The 16510-nt window shown below is 25.5% G+C and overlaps 2 protein-coding genes across 2 annotated transcripts; one reads left to right on the forward strand and one right to left on the reverse strand.

Annotated features, from left to right (window-relative positions):
- Positions 1–4637: 4637 nt before the first annotated feature.
- LOC128962518 (uncharacterized) lies at positions 4638–12070 on the forward strand. The gene is made up of 3 exons (XM_054308893.1): positions 4638–4972; positions 10593–10643; positions 11409–12070. The coding sequence occupies exons 1-3, from the start codon at positions 4638–4640 to the stop codon at positions 12022–12024; spliced, it is 1002 nt and encodes a 333-aa protein (XP_054164868.1). The 3' UTR covers positions 12025–12070.
- A 925-nt stretch (positions 12071–12995) lies between these two features.
- LOC128962627 (vacuolar protein sorting-associated protein 52 homolog) lies at positions 12996–15338 on the reverse strand. The gene is made up of 2 exons (XM_054309017.1): positions 15164–15338; positions 12996–15096 (listed from the first exon to the last, which is right to left on the reverse strand). Exons 1-2 carry the CDS (start codon positions 15186–15188, stop codon positions 13085–13087), a joined length of 2037 nt encoding a protein of 678 aa, XP_054164992.1. The 5' UTR covers positions 15189–15338; the 3' UTR covers positions 12996–13084.
- Between the last annotated feature and the right edge of the window lie 1172 nt (positions 15339–16510).

The following is a 16510-nucleotide window of genomic DNA, read 5'->3' on the forward strand; positions in this document are numbered from 1 at the left end:
GTTATACAGTGTATTTGTGTTAAGTTTATTAAACAAATGATTTATAGTTTCCTTCACTTTAAAAAAGTCTATTATTTTACAAACAAAACAAAGTTTTGATTAAACATCAACTCATAAAAGTCTTTATTTATGTAATGAAAATTCATTGAAAATTATTGTTATTATTATATTATTTAGAAATAATTTAATTCTTATTTATTCATTGAATTAATTTTCATTTATTTTTTTCTGAGAATCTCTACACTGATATACACATAAAATACATTTAATTATTATTTCGTAATACAGTATTTTTTTTTAATTAAATGTATATTTTTAAAATTTTCAATGAGTTTTCAAATATGCTTTCAATATAACTAATTTTATAAATATATTAATATTTATTATTATTATTACTAGTATTAGCACAACAATTAGTTGCTATTTTCTTAAAACTTGGTTAAAACAAAATTATACAGTATAATCATTATAATTATAAAACAAAAGTTTTATTTTTTTTGCTAATTTTTTGTTAATTTCAATAAAATAGTTTGTATTGCATTATTACTATAAATAAAAATACGGAAATGTTTTTTTTGTTTGTAATTATAATGTGTCATGAATTTAGTCTAAACATTGACTACACTCTCACATAACTTTATGTTTCATTAATATTTGTTTTGGCTTTAAAACTATTGATAATTTTTTTACAAAGTTTCATAATTTTGACACTTTATGACAAATGTTTCAAATTTATAATTCATTTATTATACTTTATTTAATTTTGAACTTTTTTTTCTAAAAAAAACTATTCATTAAATAAATTGTATAAATGAATTGCAAAAATACTATTATGCAATGTTTAAGTTTGTTGACTTAAAAAATTTAAACGAATATAAATGATTAATTTTAATTTACTTATTATTTTATTTTAATTTTGTTTCAATCACTTATTTTATTTTATTTTTACAATTAAAACAAATTAAATCTGATGTTAAATATTAATATTTTTTATAATACAGTAGTAATATACAAAAATCAGTTAAAACTGTATATTATATCTTATTTATCCGATTCAAGTCAAGGTTAATATCTTATAATATAAATTATTTTTCGCACATTTAACAAATTGCTAATAATTTTTACTATAACTTAATTTTAAAAAAATGATTGTAATCATCATTTACATTGTAATAACAATATATCATAAAATATTATACATAGCATGTAGTTGTCTGTACTTTAATAACAATGGTCTTCACGACTACCAAACCCCACCCAATAGACCTTAAGACTGGAAAGTTTTCACTTTGTTTTTAATTTTGAGACCAATTATGATAATTTAGTTAAATTTATTGTTGAAAATCATTATTAAAAAAGTTTTAAAATAGTAATACTAATTCTAGTAATTATTTTAAACAATATTTTATTGTTTCATAAGTCAGACCTTTATTTTAGACACAACTCTCTCTCTCTCTCTCTCTCTCTCTCTCTCTCTCTCTCTCTCTCTCTCTCTCTCTCTCTCTCTCTCTCTCTCTCTCTCTCTCTCTCTCTCTCTCTTATTTCTACTGATAGTTATAGTTAATAATTTATAAATTATACAGGATAATAAATTAAACTAAATATAAGTAAAAAAAATTAACTAAAATCATAAATTTATTACAATCTCATAAAAAATATTTAATAAATACTATTTTTTCTTAAGATTAATAGATTTTGCATAATATTATTATGCAATTTGAGATAAATTTTTTAAAGTAAATAACAAGAAATAAATTTTGCATAATATTAAGCATAAAAACATTTTTTTACATAAATCTCTTGAAAAAAATTAGTACAGAATTTACAATACAAATCATCGCCTCTTTGGAGACATTCTTGAGATCACTAAAAATAGTGATCTTTCTCTCAATGAAACTAAAGCCTTGAGATCTTTAAAACTTTTAATAACTAACTTAAATAAGTAATTAAATATTTTTTGTATCTTTAAATAAATTGTTATTTGAATCACAATTATTGAATTTCAAGTACATTGAACTTTGTTTTTTGATTTGACTAAATAAACACAATTTTAGGAACAATACTTAGTAAACATATTTTATAAAAAATAAAGTAAAGTAAAACATTGGGTTACATATTGTTGGCAATCAAACGCATCCCATATTTAGATTTAACAAACAATTGAGTGAATCCTTGAATTTCATTTGTTTTTTGTTTGTTTTTTCTTGACATTAGGTCTTCCGCTCTTTTGATCTAATTTTTTGGTTTATATTAATTCATTCATTAATATGTTTAATAAAATAAAAAGATGAGTTATGATCAACAAAAAGAGGTCATACAATGTATATATTGTATCAATTAATGTCTATTTAAAATATATTCAATATTTATTTATTCTTTAAATAAATGAAAAATATATGACAATAATATGGATAATAATAATATTTAAAAAATTATTTGTTATTTTAATGCAAGTGACTGTATATTGATTACAATAATTCATAAAAAAAGTTATAATAATAAAAATCGCGGCTTTATTTGGTTCTCACGTAATTCACTTAAGTTATAATAAAATATATGAGTAGTTTTGGTGCTAAACCCCAAACACTTAACCAAATAATCTATGCTTTCATTTCCTGCGTCTCTCTCTCTCTCTCTCTCTCTCTCTCTCTCTCTCTCTCTCTCTCTCTCTCTCTCTCTCTCTCTCTCTCTCTCTCTCTCTCTCTCTCTCTCTCTCTCTCTCTCTCTGTTTCTCGTTCTCTCTCTCCTCACATTTAACATTAATAGTTGGAGAGCACATGGATCTAGTCTTTTGTTATGGCATATAACTGATCACTTTATGTCATAGTTGACCAGTCTTTACCTGAAGTCATAGAAAGAAAAAGAGAAAATACTTTCAATAGATATATATAATTGTGTTATTGTCTGGAATAGAGAGCACAGGTATGCTATTGTTATGTATGCACTCTCAAAGCATATGCAGTTCCTTCTAATATTTTTTCTAGTATTTTTGAAAACTTACATCAAGGGTTATGTTGTTTTATAAAAAAAAATAAATTGATAATTTGATACTATTTTATTTAAGCACTAACTAAAAAATGTTAGTTTTTTAGATTCACTTTTTATTTTTAATAAAAGAATTGTTCAGAAAGTCAAACAAATTTATGGCATATTTTATTTCAAGTATTACACTGTACTGTACTATACTATTGACGGGTCACGGCTTAAAAAGGTTATAAGGATTTACTCCTTGACATCACTGACTCACTACCCCTAAGCCAACAATTCTCCAATAAGATCATTGCAACCAAACAATTAAATATGAATTATAAAAAAGTAATGACTTTTAAAACATTATTTGTTAAATAAAATAATAATACAATTGATTATTATTATTACAATATTAAAAAAGCTACAAAAATGTCAATTAAGACAACTTTTAGCACACAAACAGAGAAAATGTTTTTTTTTGTGAATACAATTCAATTGGATTTCATCTCCAATAGAGTTAGTGTTAGGTTTCAACTAGACATCAAAACCGGGATCAAACCATAAACCACATCCGAATTAAATTTAAAGACTGTATTTAGTTTTATAATAAAATTTTATTATAATTGTTTAATATAATTGTATGTTTTTTCAGGCTAATTTAGAATATAAATTTGATTACTATAAAATAGTTTATACATCTTAATTAATAATATTTTTAAAATTTAGTTTTCATTGATTTATTAATATCAAATGATTAAATACCTTGTTTTATACAATAACATATAATGAAGTCTAAACATTATATAATATTTACCAAAATGTAAATATATCCTATTTTAGTCATAATTTAACTAATTAAAGTTTTAATTTATTAAATATAAAATAATTTTACTTTATTTAGTTCTATATTTTATATAGTTTTATGTATTTTTCATTATACGGTACACTAAATACTGAAGTAATATTTAATAAATTAAAACTTTAATTAGTTAAATTATGACTAAAATAGGATATATTTACATTTTGGTAAATATTATATAATGTTTAGACTTCATTATATTTTCAGTAGAGTTAGTCTTATTTTATACGGTTTTCAATTTTTTCTTAAGATTCAAACCGAAACCGTTTCTAAGCTTACTATTGACTATCGAGAGGTGTCTATCTATCACTTGTGGCGCTATTTTAACTCTCTGTTCGCAAACTTTGCAACAGCATTATATTGTTAACTCCCGGAGCGATAGCACACGCATATTATAACAGGGTGTTTCACCAGTTATTCACATACAACTATCATATAAACCATATATAAGTAATCTCTATCTTTCAAAACTACTGTATGTTTTAAGCGTTTAAACATTGGCTGCAAATAAAAAAAAAGTTTTTTTTATTCAAAACTAAATGAATTCATTTGAAAACATTTCAATCCTATGATCACATGGAGTAGAGCTCAGGCTCTGGAAGTTTTGTATAATGTTTTTATCATTTATTTTATTTTACATTTGTTTTATTAGTTGATGTGTATGAGTGTATATGTGTTGATGAGTGTGTGTAATAAAATTAAACATTTTTTTGAACCACTTGTGCGCTAATGAGTTGATATATACTGTATATATATATATATATTTAAAAAGTTTGTAATTATGGTTATGTTTTGGCACATCATTGTAATGGTGTTGTTGATGACATCGACACTGAATGGCAACTATTTGAACGAATCAAACAATCGATTACAACAATTGCAACAAACTTTTTATGAGAGCAATAGTAGGGCTTTGAGCTCAAGTGATAGTGACTTATTGGAAACGACCACAACGTCTAATGCCAACAACCCATTAACTAATAGTGCCAATAATGGTAACAGTGCTCACAATTTAACAGCCATACGGTTAGCAAATGAACATTTTCTGCTGATCCGTACCCAATACCGGTGCCGTAAGCCTCGACCTAAGATTATCAAAGTTAAAGACTTTTATGACGTGCCGTCTAAAGAATATTTGCCCAGGTAGGTCCTGTGTAGGTCATGCCATTCAATGTGTCTGTCAAATGCTAACAAACATAAGTTTACATAAGTTATGTAAATTGCTGGCCATTTGGGATATACGCCAAAAAAAGTTTTAATCCCTAAATATGTGGCAACAGATTTAGGACTCACTATTAGTGTTGAGCTAATAACAAATATTTTAAGAGAAATTTTCCAGTAATTTTTCGGTATATACAGTATTTAAATCATATATTGATAATAATGGGGCTATAAATATAAGATTTTATTATAAATTTATTTTTAAAAATATATTGTTTTGCATAAATATAATAACTAATTCTATGGATCCCATAAATTATGGTGAAAAATTATATTAAATCAGTAACACAAATAGTGAAATATAATTTTTTAATAATTTTTATTTATTTAAACATTTTATAAAACACAACTTAAACTAATTCAATATTACCGGTAATTAGATCTATGTTTTTAATAATGTATTTTTTACATACAAGTTATGTTTTACCGCTAGGTTAGCAAAGAAAAAATTATATTCAAAAAAAATATATATATTTATATATGAATATTATATAAATATAATATGTTATATTATACTATTGATAGATTAAAAATTATTGGACACATATTTTAGTGCTATCAATAATATACACTAACAAACAATTAGCAAATAATTATAATTATTAAAAATAACTATTTTTGTGAAGTATTTTTAATTTTAAGCATAATATTAAAATGTAAATTATTTGAAACTAAATTTAATTATAAAATATTTGTATTAAATTAAACGGACAAATCTATAAATATAATAATAGTTTTTGTTAACTATCATTAGTAACTTAATAGTGATTATTCACTACATTAACATAGCGTACAACTTACTGGTAAATAGAAATAAATTTTCTAAAAATTTTATCATATTTTTTAAGTAAAATTTCTTTTATCACATTATTTACTATAAGCTTCTGAAGTAAATCACCGAAAAACGCATCACTTCTCTCTAAATTTGTTTGTAAAACACATTTTTTCGCATAAATAGTATATATTTTAAGTGTGAGATTATAAGATGAAAACCTCAACCGTTTTTCAATACTATTAGATACCATCTCATGATAAGTGTATTGTCTGCCCTATCGGACCACTCATCTCAAAGACGCATAGTTTTCATAATTGCCTTTTCTATGGCATATCTCATGCAGAGAGATATAACATATACAGTATATACCGGTATATATTTGTCTAAATATATTTGCAGTTAATTTCTTAATAACTCCCAATTGTTTTTTCAAATTTAGACATTTATATGTTTGTTGTGTTCAAATTGACTTAACAAGTAGTATAATACTTGACTTTTGGCAATAATATTGGATTAAAATGTGCAATTTTTTGTTTGCATCAATATCTAATTTTTATATTAAAAAATATTGCAAAAATTAACTAAATGTTTGTTTAGAAAAAAAAATTAAATAATAATATGAGTGATCACTTGTTGGTCAATATAAAAAGCAATTTCCTAAACTTTGTTTGCAATTTATATAAAATATTTATTTAGTATAAGAACCTGCAGTTCAAAAACAATATGATCTTTAAATTTGACTGACATTAGTGTTTTGTGGCCAACATTTTGCCAACTAATGAATGGATTGGTAGATAAGATTGGAATTGTGTCAAAATTGATAGATAACCAAAAATTTCAAGTCTAAAAAATTCAAATCTTAATATATACTATATATATATATATATATATATATATATATATATATATATATATATATATATATATATATATATATAATATAAATACAAATACTCTATTTGTAATACTAATTGCATACACTTATAGTAAGCAACTCTCCTCTCATATCACTTTCAATCCCTGATTCTTGTATTTCAAATCAGACAAAACATTTTTTTATGATTCACTGATTCAAAACTAAAATAACATTTTTATAGCATTTAGTTTTGTTTGAAACACAGATTCTGTAATGAAAACAAAAAAAATAAATAATTTTTTTCTATATTTAAAAAAATAACAACTTATTTGATTCATAATTCCGTAAACTTATTTTTGTTTAAATAATATTACAGTATCTAAAATTATTATTATTATTATTATATTTCAATTGTTATCGCAAAACAGCTATTCATAGCCAACAGCGTTATATGCAAACACAGCAAATGAAATTAACAATAGTTTTTGAGGACAACAACAACTTTTACTTTTAATAATACTACAAGTTTTTAGTGAATAATAATTTTTAAAAACAAAATGTTTTTTAATTACTAATTAATTATAGTTAGTCACTGAAAATCAATTAATCATTTTATATGTTCATTAATTACAATAATTACTTTCATTGAGTTTTTTGGGTTAAAAGGCATAACATTTTAAACACAAACAACAAATTACTAACAAATAAATTAAAAAAGAAGAGGTAGTTCTTAGAGATACTTAATTTAATCTTAAATTATATAATTGCTATAAAAATTATTAATAAAAAGAAATAATTTTAGTTTTTTCTGTAACTAAATATGATTAAAGCCATAAATATGATAATTACATATTTATATAGTTTAAATTGAATCATTTTTAAGCGGAAATATTTTAACTTAATAATATAATAATAATCTCTTTTGCAAAATCATTATATTTATTATTCATTACATAAGTATAGTATTAATACCATTATTATTATTAAATGTACAGTATTTGTATTTTCTTATGTTTTTGATAAACGCCTAATTATTTGTGTCAATAAAAAGAGATTAAACTTTTAGCGTTAAAATGCATATTATTGTCTGAAAATATTTATTTTTAGAGATTTTATAAATACATGTCAGACATAAGTATAAATGATGATTACATCAGACATTGAAATGAGTTTATATGTTATATATATATATATATTTAAAAAAAGAGATTTTGTTTTTACTCATTTCCTAAATACATATCATACATATGTGATACCCTACCATAAAAACATACATTTAAGTTATATATAAGTTTTATATAAGTTATATACAGATGAGATGATTCACACATTGAGAGAGTTAGTTATAAATCTAAAAGAAATTTAAATTTAAGTCAAGAGTAAATAAAAATATTAAATAAATTTTTATGTGACATTACCAGTGTAAATGTAAAAATAACATTAATGCATATTACAAAATTAATTAAAATGTGTATTTTTAAAAATTGCTCTTCAATTTAACAGTAAACACTAATTTGTTGATGAATAAGACACTTAACATTACTTTTAATTAGTCACCGAAAAAAATATAAATGTATTTTTATGTCACATCAACTGTTTTATGTTGACAACAAATTTTGATTATTTTTATCTTTGTATTTTAAATTACATTTTATGTTTTTAAAAAGCATTGAATAATCAAACTATTGAATATATATATATACTGTTAATATTATGTAATCATGACGTATTTATAACAAAATTTTAATTTCATTTTATAAAAAAGTAAATTTTATTTAATTAATTATATAATCGCCATCCAAGTCAATCACTTCTCTCCATTTGTTTGGCAACTTATTAATGCCTTCGGCATACCACTCTTTTGGCTGGGAGGCGAAAAACTCTTCGACTGCCATTTTGACCTCTTCCCGATTTTTGAATTTTTTGCCATCAAGGAAGTGTTGCATTGATCGGAACAAATGGTAATCCGAAGGTGCAATATCTGGAGAATATGGTGGGTGATCAATGATATTCCAGCCAAACTCTTTCAGCAAATCTTTGGTCACTTTTGCGGTGTGTGCTGGGGCGTTGTCCTGGTGGAACTTTACACCCCAATGTCCAACCATAGATTTCCGTTTTTCTTTGAGTTTTTCCCGAAGTCTTGTCAATTGTTGACAATAAACTTCTGCTGAAATAGTGGCACCAACCTCTAACAATTCCCAGTGAATAATTCCGTCTTTATCCCACCAAACTGATAACATGACTTTTTGTTGCCGAAAATCTGGTCGTGGCGTCCCAACCGGTCGTTGACCAGTACTTCTCCATTCATAACTTTTATTAGCATTGACATAGTAAATCAACTTTTCATCCCCGGTTACCATCCATCTAATGAAACCTTCAGAATTTTGACGCAAAAGCAAGTCTTGACATGTTTTTAAACGATTTGATTTTTGCTGTTCAGTGAGATTATGAGGTACCCATTTTGATGCGACATATCTTTTGCCCATTGCTATCAAATGATTTCTTATTGTTGAGTAACTAACGCCCAACATTTCTGCCATGTTATGACACGAAAACTTTGGGTTCATCTCAACCAATTCCTTCAATTCATCGTCGTTTACTTTTGTCGGCTGTCCAGATCTTTCTTTGTCCTCCACATCCACGCCTTCTTCAGACCATCTTTTCCACCACTTCTGGCAAGTCCTCACACTTATGGCTTCAGGATAAACCTCATTAATATTTTTGGCCGCCATCGTTGCGTTTGTTCCACGACGATATTCGTATTCCATGGCATATCTGACTCGGAGGTCTTGTGATGTTAAGCCGTGTAACGGTTCCATAATAATAAATATCACAAATGTTTTATAACACAAATAAAGACTAGTAATGGATGTATCAAAATGTCAACAAAACGATTTGTAAATAACAGGTGGGGTCATACAAAAACATAGTTACTTTTTTGTATTATAAAAAACGTCATCATTACCTAATAATAACAGTATATATATTTATTTTTTTATGTTAAGATATAGTTATATTAGCAATAATTGCTATCAATAAAAGCATCAAAACATTACAACAATTTAACTGATACTTATTGCTGATAATTTAGTTTTTTTTTCAAAAACCAGTGATGGGACAGGTATTTGCCAATTTTGTTTGGGTCTGAGTTTACGGAAAAAAATATAATTTTAAGGGAAAAACGGTGTAAATAATGTTTGTTTGAATAATTGAATGTTTTGATAGCAATTCATAATTTGAATGGAAAGCCGAAACATCTAATTATTTATGCATTTTATGCATCAATTCTTGTGGTTATACCTTATGTCTGTTGAAGTCTGTGTTTGCCTCTCTCTCTCTCTCTATATATATATATATCTTAAGAGGGAATGCCTACCAAAATAGGCAATTCTCAGACATTTTGCTAAAGAAAACACTTTTTCTATAAATGTTATGACTTTTGCTTTAAAAACACACACACTTTTAAAATAAATTATTAAAAATGATTTTTTAATTGAAGGTCTCTATCAATTAAGTCATGAAACTATTTTTTGTCAATATTTGCGCTTAACTTAAATAATAAATTGTCTGAAATATTTTTTTATGTTTCTAATAAATCAATAAATATTTTAGACTCTCAGAAAAAGCAAACAAAAAAATATAATGAGTTTAATGATCCCAATTGTTAAAAGAGTTAGATTAGTCATTGAAAAAAGTTTCAATTATACACTTTTAAAAAAAGAGCTACAAATTATACTTTAATTACCATATTATTATTGATTGTGAAATTAATAGTATATTAATTTTCATTTTAATAAATACAACTTAAGGTATTTAAAATACAGTATTATTAAATTAAATGATGATTTAAATGACACTTTGAGTTTAAAAAAATTTATTAACAAATATTTTTATTGTCTGTCTCTTAATAGATGTACTGTTTTGCATCAATGCGACGATGAAAGCGGATGTTGTGATGTCGGGTAAGTGTTTGGACACAAAACCACTCCATAGTGTGAATATAGACTCAAATATTTCGCATAATATTCATAATATATTATTATAATTAATGGATATTATTATTAAAAAAAATATAAGTTTGTAATAAGTTATGTTTAGAAAATAATAAAATTTCTAATAAAAGTGTCAAATTTTATTTCCTTTTCTGATTTTTTAATAGAATTTATTTTTGTATTTTCTATAAATAAAACATTTTTTTAGTTATTTTTAATAAAATGTTTAGTAACTGTCAGGTTTTTGTTGTTGGTTTACTGTTAACTATTTTTTATATTTATGAATATCTTGAATATATTGCATAAATGAATAATAGATAACAATAATTATTAAGGATATTATAATTACAATAATACATAAAAGCTTCTTAAATACTTAAATATAATAATTATGCTTTTAATATAGCATTAAAATGGGTATAATTACAAAAAATAAAGTTATTAAATAGCATTAATCATTTAATCTGAAGACTTTTAATTATTAATGAGTTTGTATTTGACATGTTTTGAGTCATTAAAAGCAAACATTGATATAATTAAGATTAGTTTAGTTGTGAAAAAAGTATTAGATATAACTTATACTAATAATCTTTACGACACGATTCACAACATTAAGATTATTATTATTATTATTTAAAACAGATTTAATGAAAAAAAAGCAATAAAACAAATGTTTGAATGATTAATAATAATCTGATTTATAAGTAATGTATCATTTGATGTGTCATTTAATAGGACAGAGAGATGTATGGCGCAGACATCCGAATCGGTGCGCCTATACTTCTATGTGATTGACGCAGATCTCAAAGATAACACTACCGGTGGTAATGGTGGACGAACTGAAGTGTTAACGTTTGTCAATCATACGAAATGTCACTGTCAAGAGATCAATTATATGCCGCGAACTAAACCAATGCCAGAGCACTGGCAACCGGAACACCAGCAACAGTCACCTCCAGAACCACAGTTCAAACCGGCCTATAGTTTTGAATCACCAGTTGAAACACCGAATCCATTGCAATCAGACTCCGATGTATTGACTCTGAAGTGTCGGTGTCCGCACCCATTCATCGCACGACTCAATCCTATGGACGGCCGGTGTTTATGCGATTGTCTGGAAAAGGACTACCACTGTATCAGAATCAAGAAAGGGAGGCACAAGTTGGCCGCACTCGAGGCCCGGTGTGTGCGCTCTGGTGACTGTTCAGAACCAATGTGTGACTACGGCGGACATTATAGCAAATATGAGGCCAAATGTATAACACCGAAACATAACCATCATTTGCGACACAGACATCACAATCATCAGAGGCATCACAAACAGGTCCATTGGCTTCATGAAAGAGATTAACATTATTTACTAAATAATTTTTTTAATCAAACATAATTTATATATATAGAGAGATAAATATTAAATTTTAAATAATAAAAAATAGTTTAATTACACTTGTACAAATAATTAAATAAAAATTTATTTAAATTTAATAAATTAGAAAATTGAAATATTAATACAAATTACAGTACATGTAGTATAGCGTATAAATAATTATCTAAGTGCTAACTTTTATTATCATTTTATAATAATAATTATTATCTATGATTTACATATATGTTATTTATTGAAATAGTGTTCATTTGTAAATTTTATACATTATTTAGTAAATTATACAAAATATGTTTAATTTAATTCAAGATTGTAATAAAATACATGTTTTTTTTTTGTTTTTATACCTGCATTTTATATTTATTTTATATTATTTTTTTATACAATAGAATTTCATTATATATATACAAACTTAACATTATATAGTAAAACAAGCTATTGTAATAATAATAGTAACTTATTGATAAATATTAATCATCAAAATGATCAAATTCAGTTAATATAATAACATTAAGTAATATAATATTTTATATAACTAATAAACAATTAGTCAATTAAAATTAACTAACATTAGATTTCAATTTACTAGAAACTTGCATTTCGTCTAATATTACTATTATTTTATTTATATCTTAACACTATTTACTAAATCTTATAAATTGAATTAAATTATACACCATATCTAAGTTTATATTGTTATTTAAGTTATTGAATAATAGATGATTAATAATCATTGATTATCATTATATTACAAATAATGTATACTTCTATTGTATTTAATTATATGACTCATTAACCTATAATATATATAATAATAATAATCTTACCGGTAATTAAAACAATAGTTTTCCTTATTATAATTTTTAATAGATATAAAAATTAAAAAAAAACAATATTTATCTAATTTATATTCAAAATATCATAATTATATTTATTAATTTAAATAAATAATTTACAACAAAGAAATTAACAATTTGACAATATATATACAAATATAACTATAATATTCAATAAAAATAAAAATGTGCTAAAAGTTAGTCTTATATTTCTTGACCTCAACCATCAACTGATGAATGTTTATGAGTTCACTTCGGGTCGGATTGTTTTTGAACGGACTCTGAGACACTATTTTACTAAATCGATGATAATATTGAATGATTTGTGTCAGCGCTGACTGTTGAATGTTATTTCCATTCTTAAAATTTGTGAAACAATTCATCACTTCTCTGGAGATCTCTTCTAATGCTTTACGCCATCCGCTGTTGAATGACTTAATCAAATCGGTAACATTTGATTCTTGACGCTTAAGAGCGTCCAAATCGTTTTTGTCGATATAAGACTCGCAGTCCTTTACAAACGCAATCATTGCACCGAAATGTGGACACAAAAGTTCTTCAACAAAATCTTGGATGCGTTTCGTCAGCTGTTGTTTGATATTTTCCGACTCTTTCGAGTCTTCTTTCTTGCGTTGAATAAGTATTTCTAATATCATATCGTAGTTATTAATAATAAATATCAGCTGCTCTTTGGGATTATGAAATAGAGACGCCATCTTAAGTATCAGATTCTCTACTTCATTCTGAAGAGAACCTAACAAAATAGAGACCCTTTCATCGGGAAATGTGTCGTTAATGATCATAATTGATGCCGAAAATTCTGCATATCTTCTGGTAATATAATGAGGACGGGTATCAAAATTGGTTAGTTTGCTTGTATCGCATTGTCTTATACTTTGGATGTGCAACTGAAACACGTAATCAAATCGCGGCCAAATAATCTTCACAATTGTTTCCCAATAAAAATCAAGTGTCGGAACAGCTCTTTTATGTGCTAACAGACGATATCTATAAATAATATGAAGACAAACAAACAGTGCAATTGTGTCGTAGCTGTTCTGGAACTGGTCTTCAATGTGTTTGATCATCAATGAAAATGTTTTGCCCAAAACAATGGTAAAAAATTCTTGAGCCGTGTTATGATTAGCCATAAAAACTTCAGTTATAAATAGATATTCACGACAAGCATTGTCTACGAGTGCGAACTGATGCGACCGAAACAATGACTCTACTGAATACCTAATATCACTCTTGACAGCCACGTGTGGAACAATTAGTGGTGACTCTAATTCCATAGTCAATAGATTCTCGCGATCGCCTATTGAGAAAACAGTCGACCGATTTTTTAGTGAATGTTTGTGAGTGAATATTGATGACCGAGATTTGGCGCCCGTGTCCTCACAACCCATGAGGTCATCCTTGTCGGGCATCTCTTCAAAATGAAGTTTCGTTAGTCGATGCAAATACTCTTTAAAGTAAGAGAAGTAGACTTTGCTCATTGTGTCCATGTATTCGGTCTGTATTTCTCGGGCCACTTCCCGATCGTGAGTCATCAGAAACTGATAGAAAAACTTATTCTTGAGTAAAGCGTTTTGCGGTATCTGATAGTTAGTCATTGCTTTACGACACGAATGTATTTTCTTCAGACAATATTCACGGATTTTAGTGATGGCTTTGATCTTCAAATTGTTAAGAATCTGGAGAACATCGGTACAACTCTTGGCCTCACGGAATGACTGTTCCTTAACGAAACATATTTTATGGTCCAATACATAGAGCTGTTCCAAAAACTCTTTCTCCGACACCGGAGTATCCAATATGTGTGATATAACGGCCTCCGAGACAATCATATCGTCAACAAATTGACTTAAATTTGAACGAATTGTTTGCTTATTCTTCAGCCGTTGATTCAAAGATACGGACAACTCTTGCAGTGATAGTATTTCTTGACATATATTACCCAAATCTGCCTGAAATGCACACAACATTCCCTCCAATCGTTCAAGAATTTGGTCCGAAGAGACAATCTGTTGATGCAATGAAGTGATGGCTTCCGACTGTTTGATGTAGTCGTTGACCGATGCGTTCTCGATGTCCACCAATGACTTCTCCACTTCCTTACTATAAGAGCGCAAATCGACGCCCGACTGAAGCACTTCTTTGACCAACTCTTCGCCTAAAGTGTTGTCCACTTTTGACATTTCTGCGGCGAAAATGAAAAATGTCGTCAAACAAGATATGAATAAAAAAAACAATAATAATTTTCATACCTTTTTCTAGATTTGATTCATTCATATTATGGATTACTTGTACTTCTTGTGTCCAAAAAAACTATGATATCATCAGTTGTTTACATTGTTTAAGACAAACAACTCAATCGATGACTCAATCAATCAGTTTATATCCTTTAAAAACTTGTTATTCATTAAACTGTATATAAAAAAGGTCTACATTTTCAACACTAATTCTTATTCTATTTACATGTGTTTGTATTGCCATTAATTTGTGTCTATTTATGCTTTACTATTGAATTGTTTTGATGATCTGTGTATGAAATTTGAAACCAATGAAGACATCTGTTGTATATTAATTCAAATCAATTGCTTTTAAATAATGTTTTTAAAGATTTTTTGTTTGCATTAAATACCCGATTATTATATAATCTTTTCCAAGTATTTGTTGCAATAAATTGTTTAAAAATATATTATAGATTTAACATAATTTTTTTATAAATATTTTAAACATGTTTTAAATTGTAAATAACATATGAAATTGATCTGTTAAATGATTTGTTAAATGATCTAGGTTATTTTGGAAATTTGATTATTATTATTATTATTGACTACTTTGGCATTTATTTGTACAAATTGTTTGATTTATAATTATTAGCTAAATATAAAACAAAAAAATAGTGTAATTAATGTGGGAATATATACTGTATTTAAGATATAATTAGTAAATTGTTTATTAATTTCCACAACCAATGGGTCAGTCAATGTTTATTTGCACTGATTATGGAAATACCATATTATTTGACAATTTATAAATAAATAAATAAGATTTAAAAGTTTTCAAATAAATTTTTGCAAAACAAATAAATATTTGAGTCATCTTAACATTTAATAATAATAATAATAATAATAATATTATTACTTATTATTAGTTATTATTTGATTTATTAAACCCAATTTACACGTTTACTTGCATTTGATTAAACGTGTCGTTTACTTTTATAGTCATATATATCTATACCTGAATAATATTAATAATAATTTTGTATTCATTTATAAATATAGTACAGTATATGATAATTTTTATTTGTTTATTTTTATAAAATTCATAACTAAATAAAATATAATATAAATAATTAATATATATATAAATAGAGTATATACTGTATATAAATTTAATTTATAGTTAATAAATTAAAGCATAGAATATATCATATATTATATTAATTTTTTATGCATATTTAATCATAGTATGTGCTAAAAGACATAATTTTGATAACAAATTTAAAATAAGATATAAATTTTAACTGCAGTGTACTGTATATATGTTTATTAAAGCTATGTTCAACAATATTATGTTGCCATCAATTCATTGAAAAACGTGAT

Source organism: Oppia nitens, unplaced genomic scaffold (assembly GCF_028296485.1).
Source record: "Oppia nitens isolate AA-2021 unplaced genomic scaffold, nextdenovo-longstitch-racon4-pilon3 scaffold6_pilon_pilon_pilon, whole genome shotgun sequence".
NCBI classification, from domain to species: Eukaryota; Metazoa; Arthropoda; class Arachnida; order Sarcoptiformes; family Oppiidae; genus Oppia; species Oppia nitens.

Bases quoted from the DNA above. Each gene is read 5' to 3' on its own strand.
- LOC128962518 (XM_054308893.1), top strand. From the start codon at position 4,638: ATGGTGTTGTTGATGACATCGACACTGAATGGCAACTATTTGAACGAA. The intron at 4,973-10,592 runs GTAGGTCCTGTG...GTCTCTTAATAG, and splicing joins TCTAAAGAATATTTGCCCAG to ATGTACTGTTTTGCATCAAT. The intron at 10,644-11,408 runs GTAAGTGTTTGG...GTCATTTAATAG, and splicing joins AGCGGATGTTGTGATGTCGG to GACAGAGAGATGTATGGCGC.
- LOC128962627 (XM_054309017.1), bottom strand. From the start codon at position 15,188: ATGAATGAATCAAATCTAGAAAAAG. The intron at 15,097-15,163 runs GTATGAAAATTA...TTTTCGCCGCAG, and splicing joins TGAATCAAATCTAGAAAAAG to AAATGTCAAAAGTGGACAAC.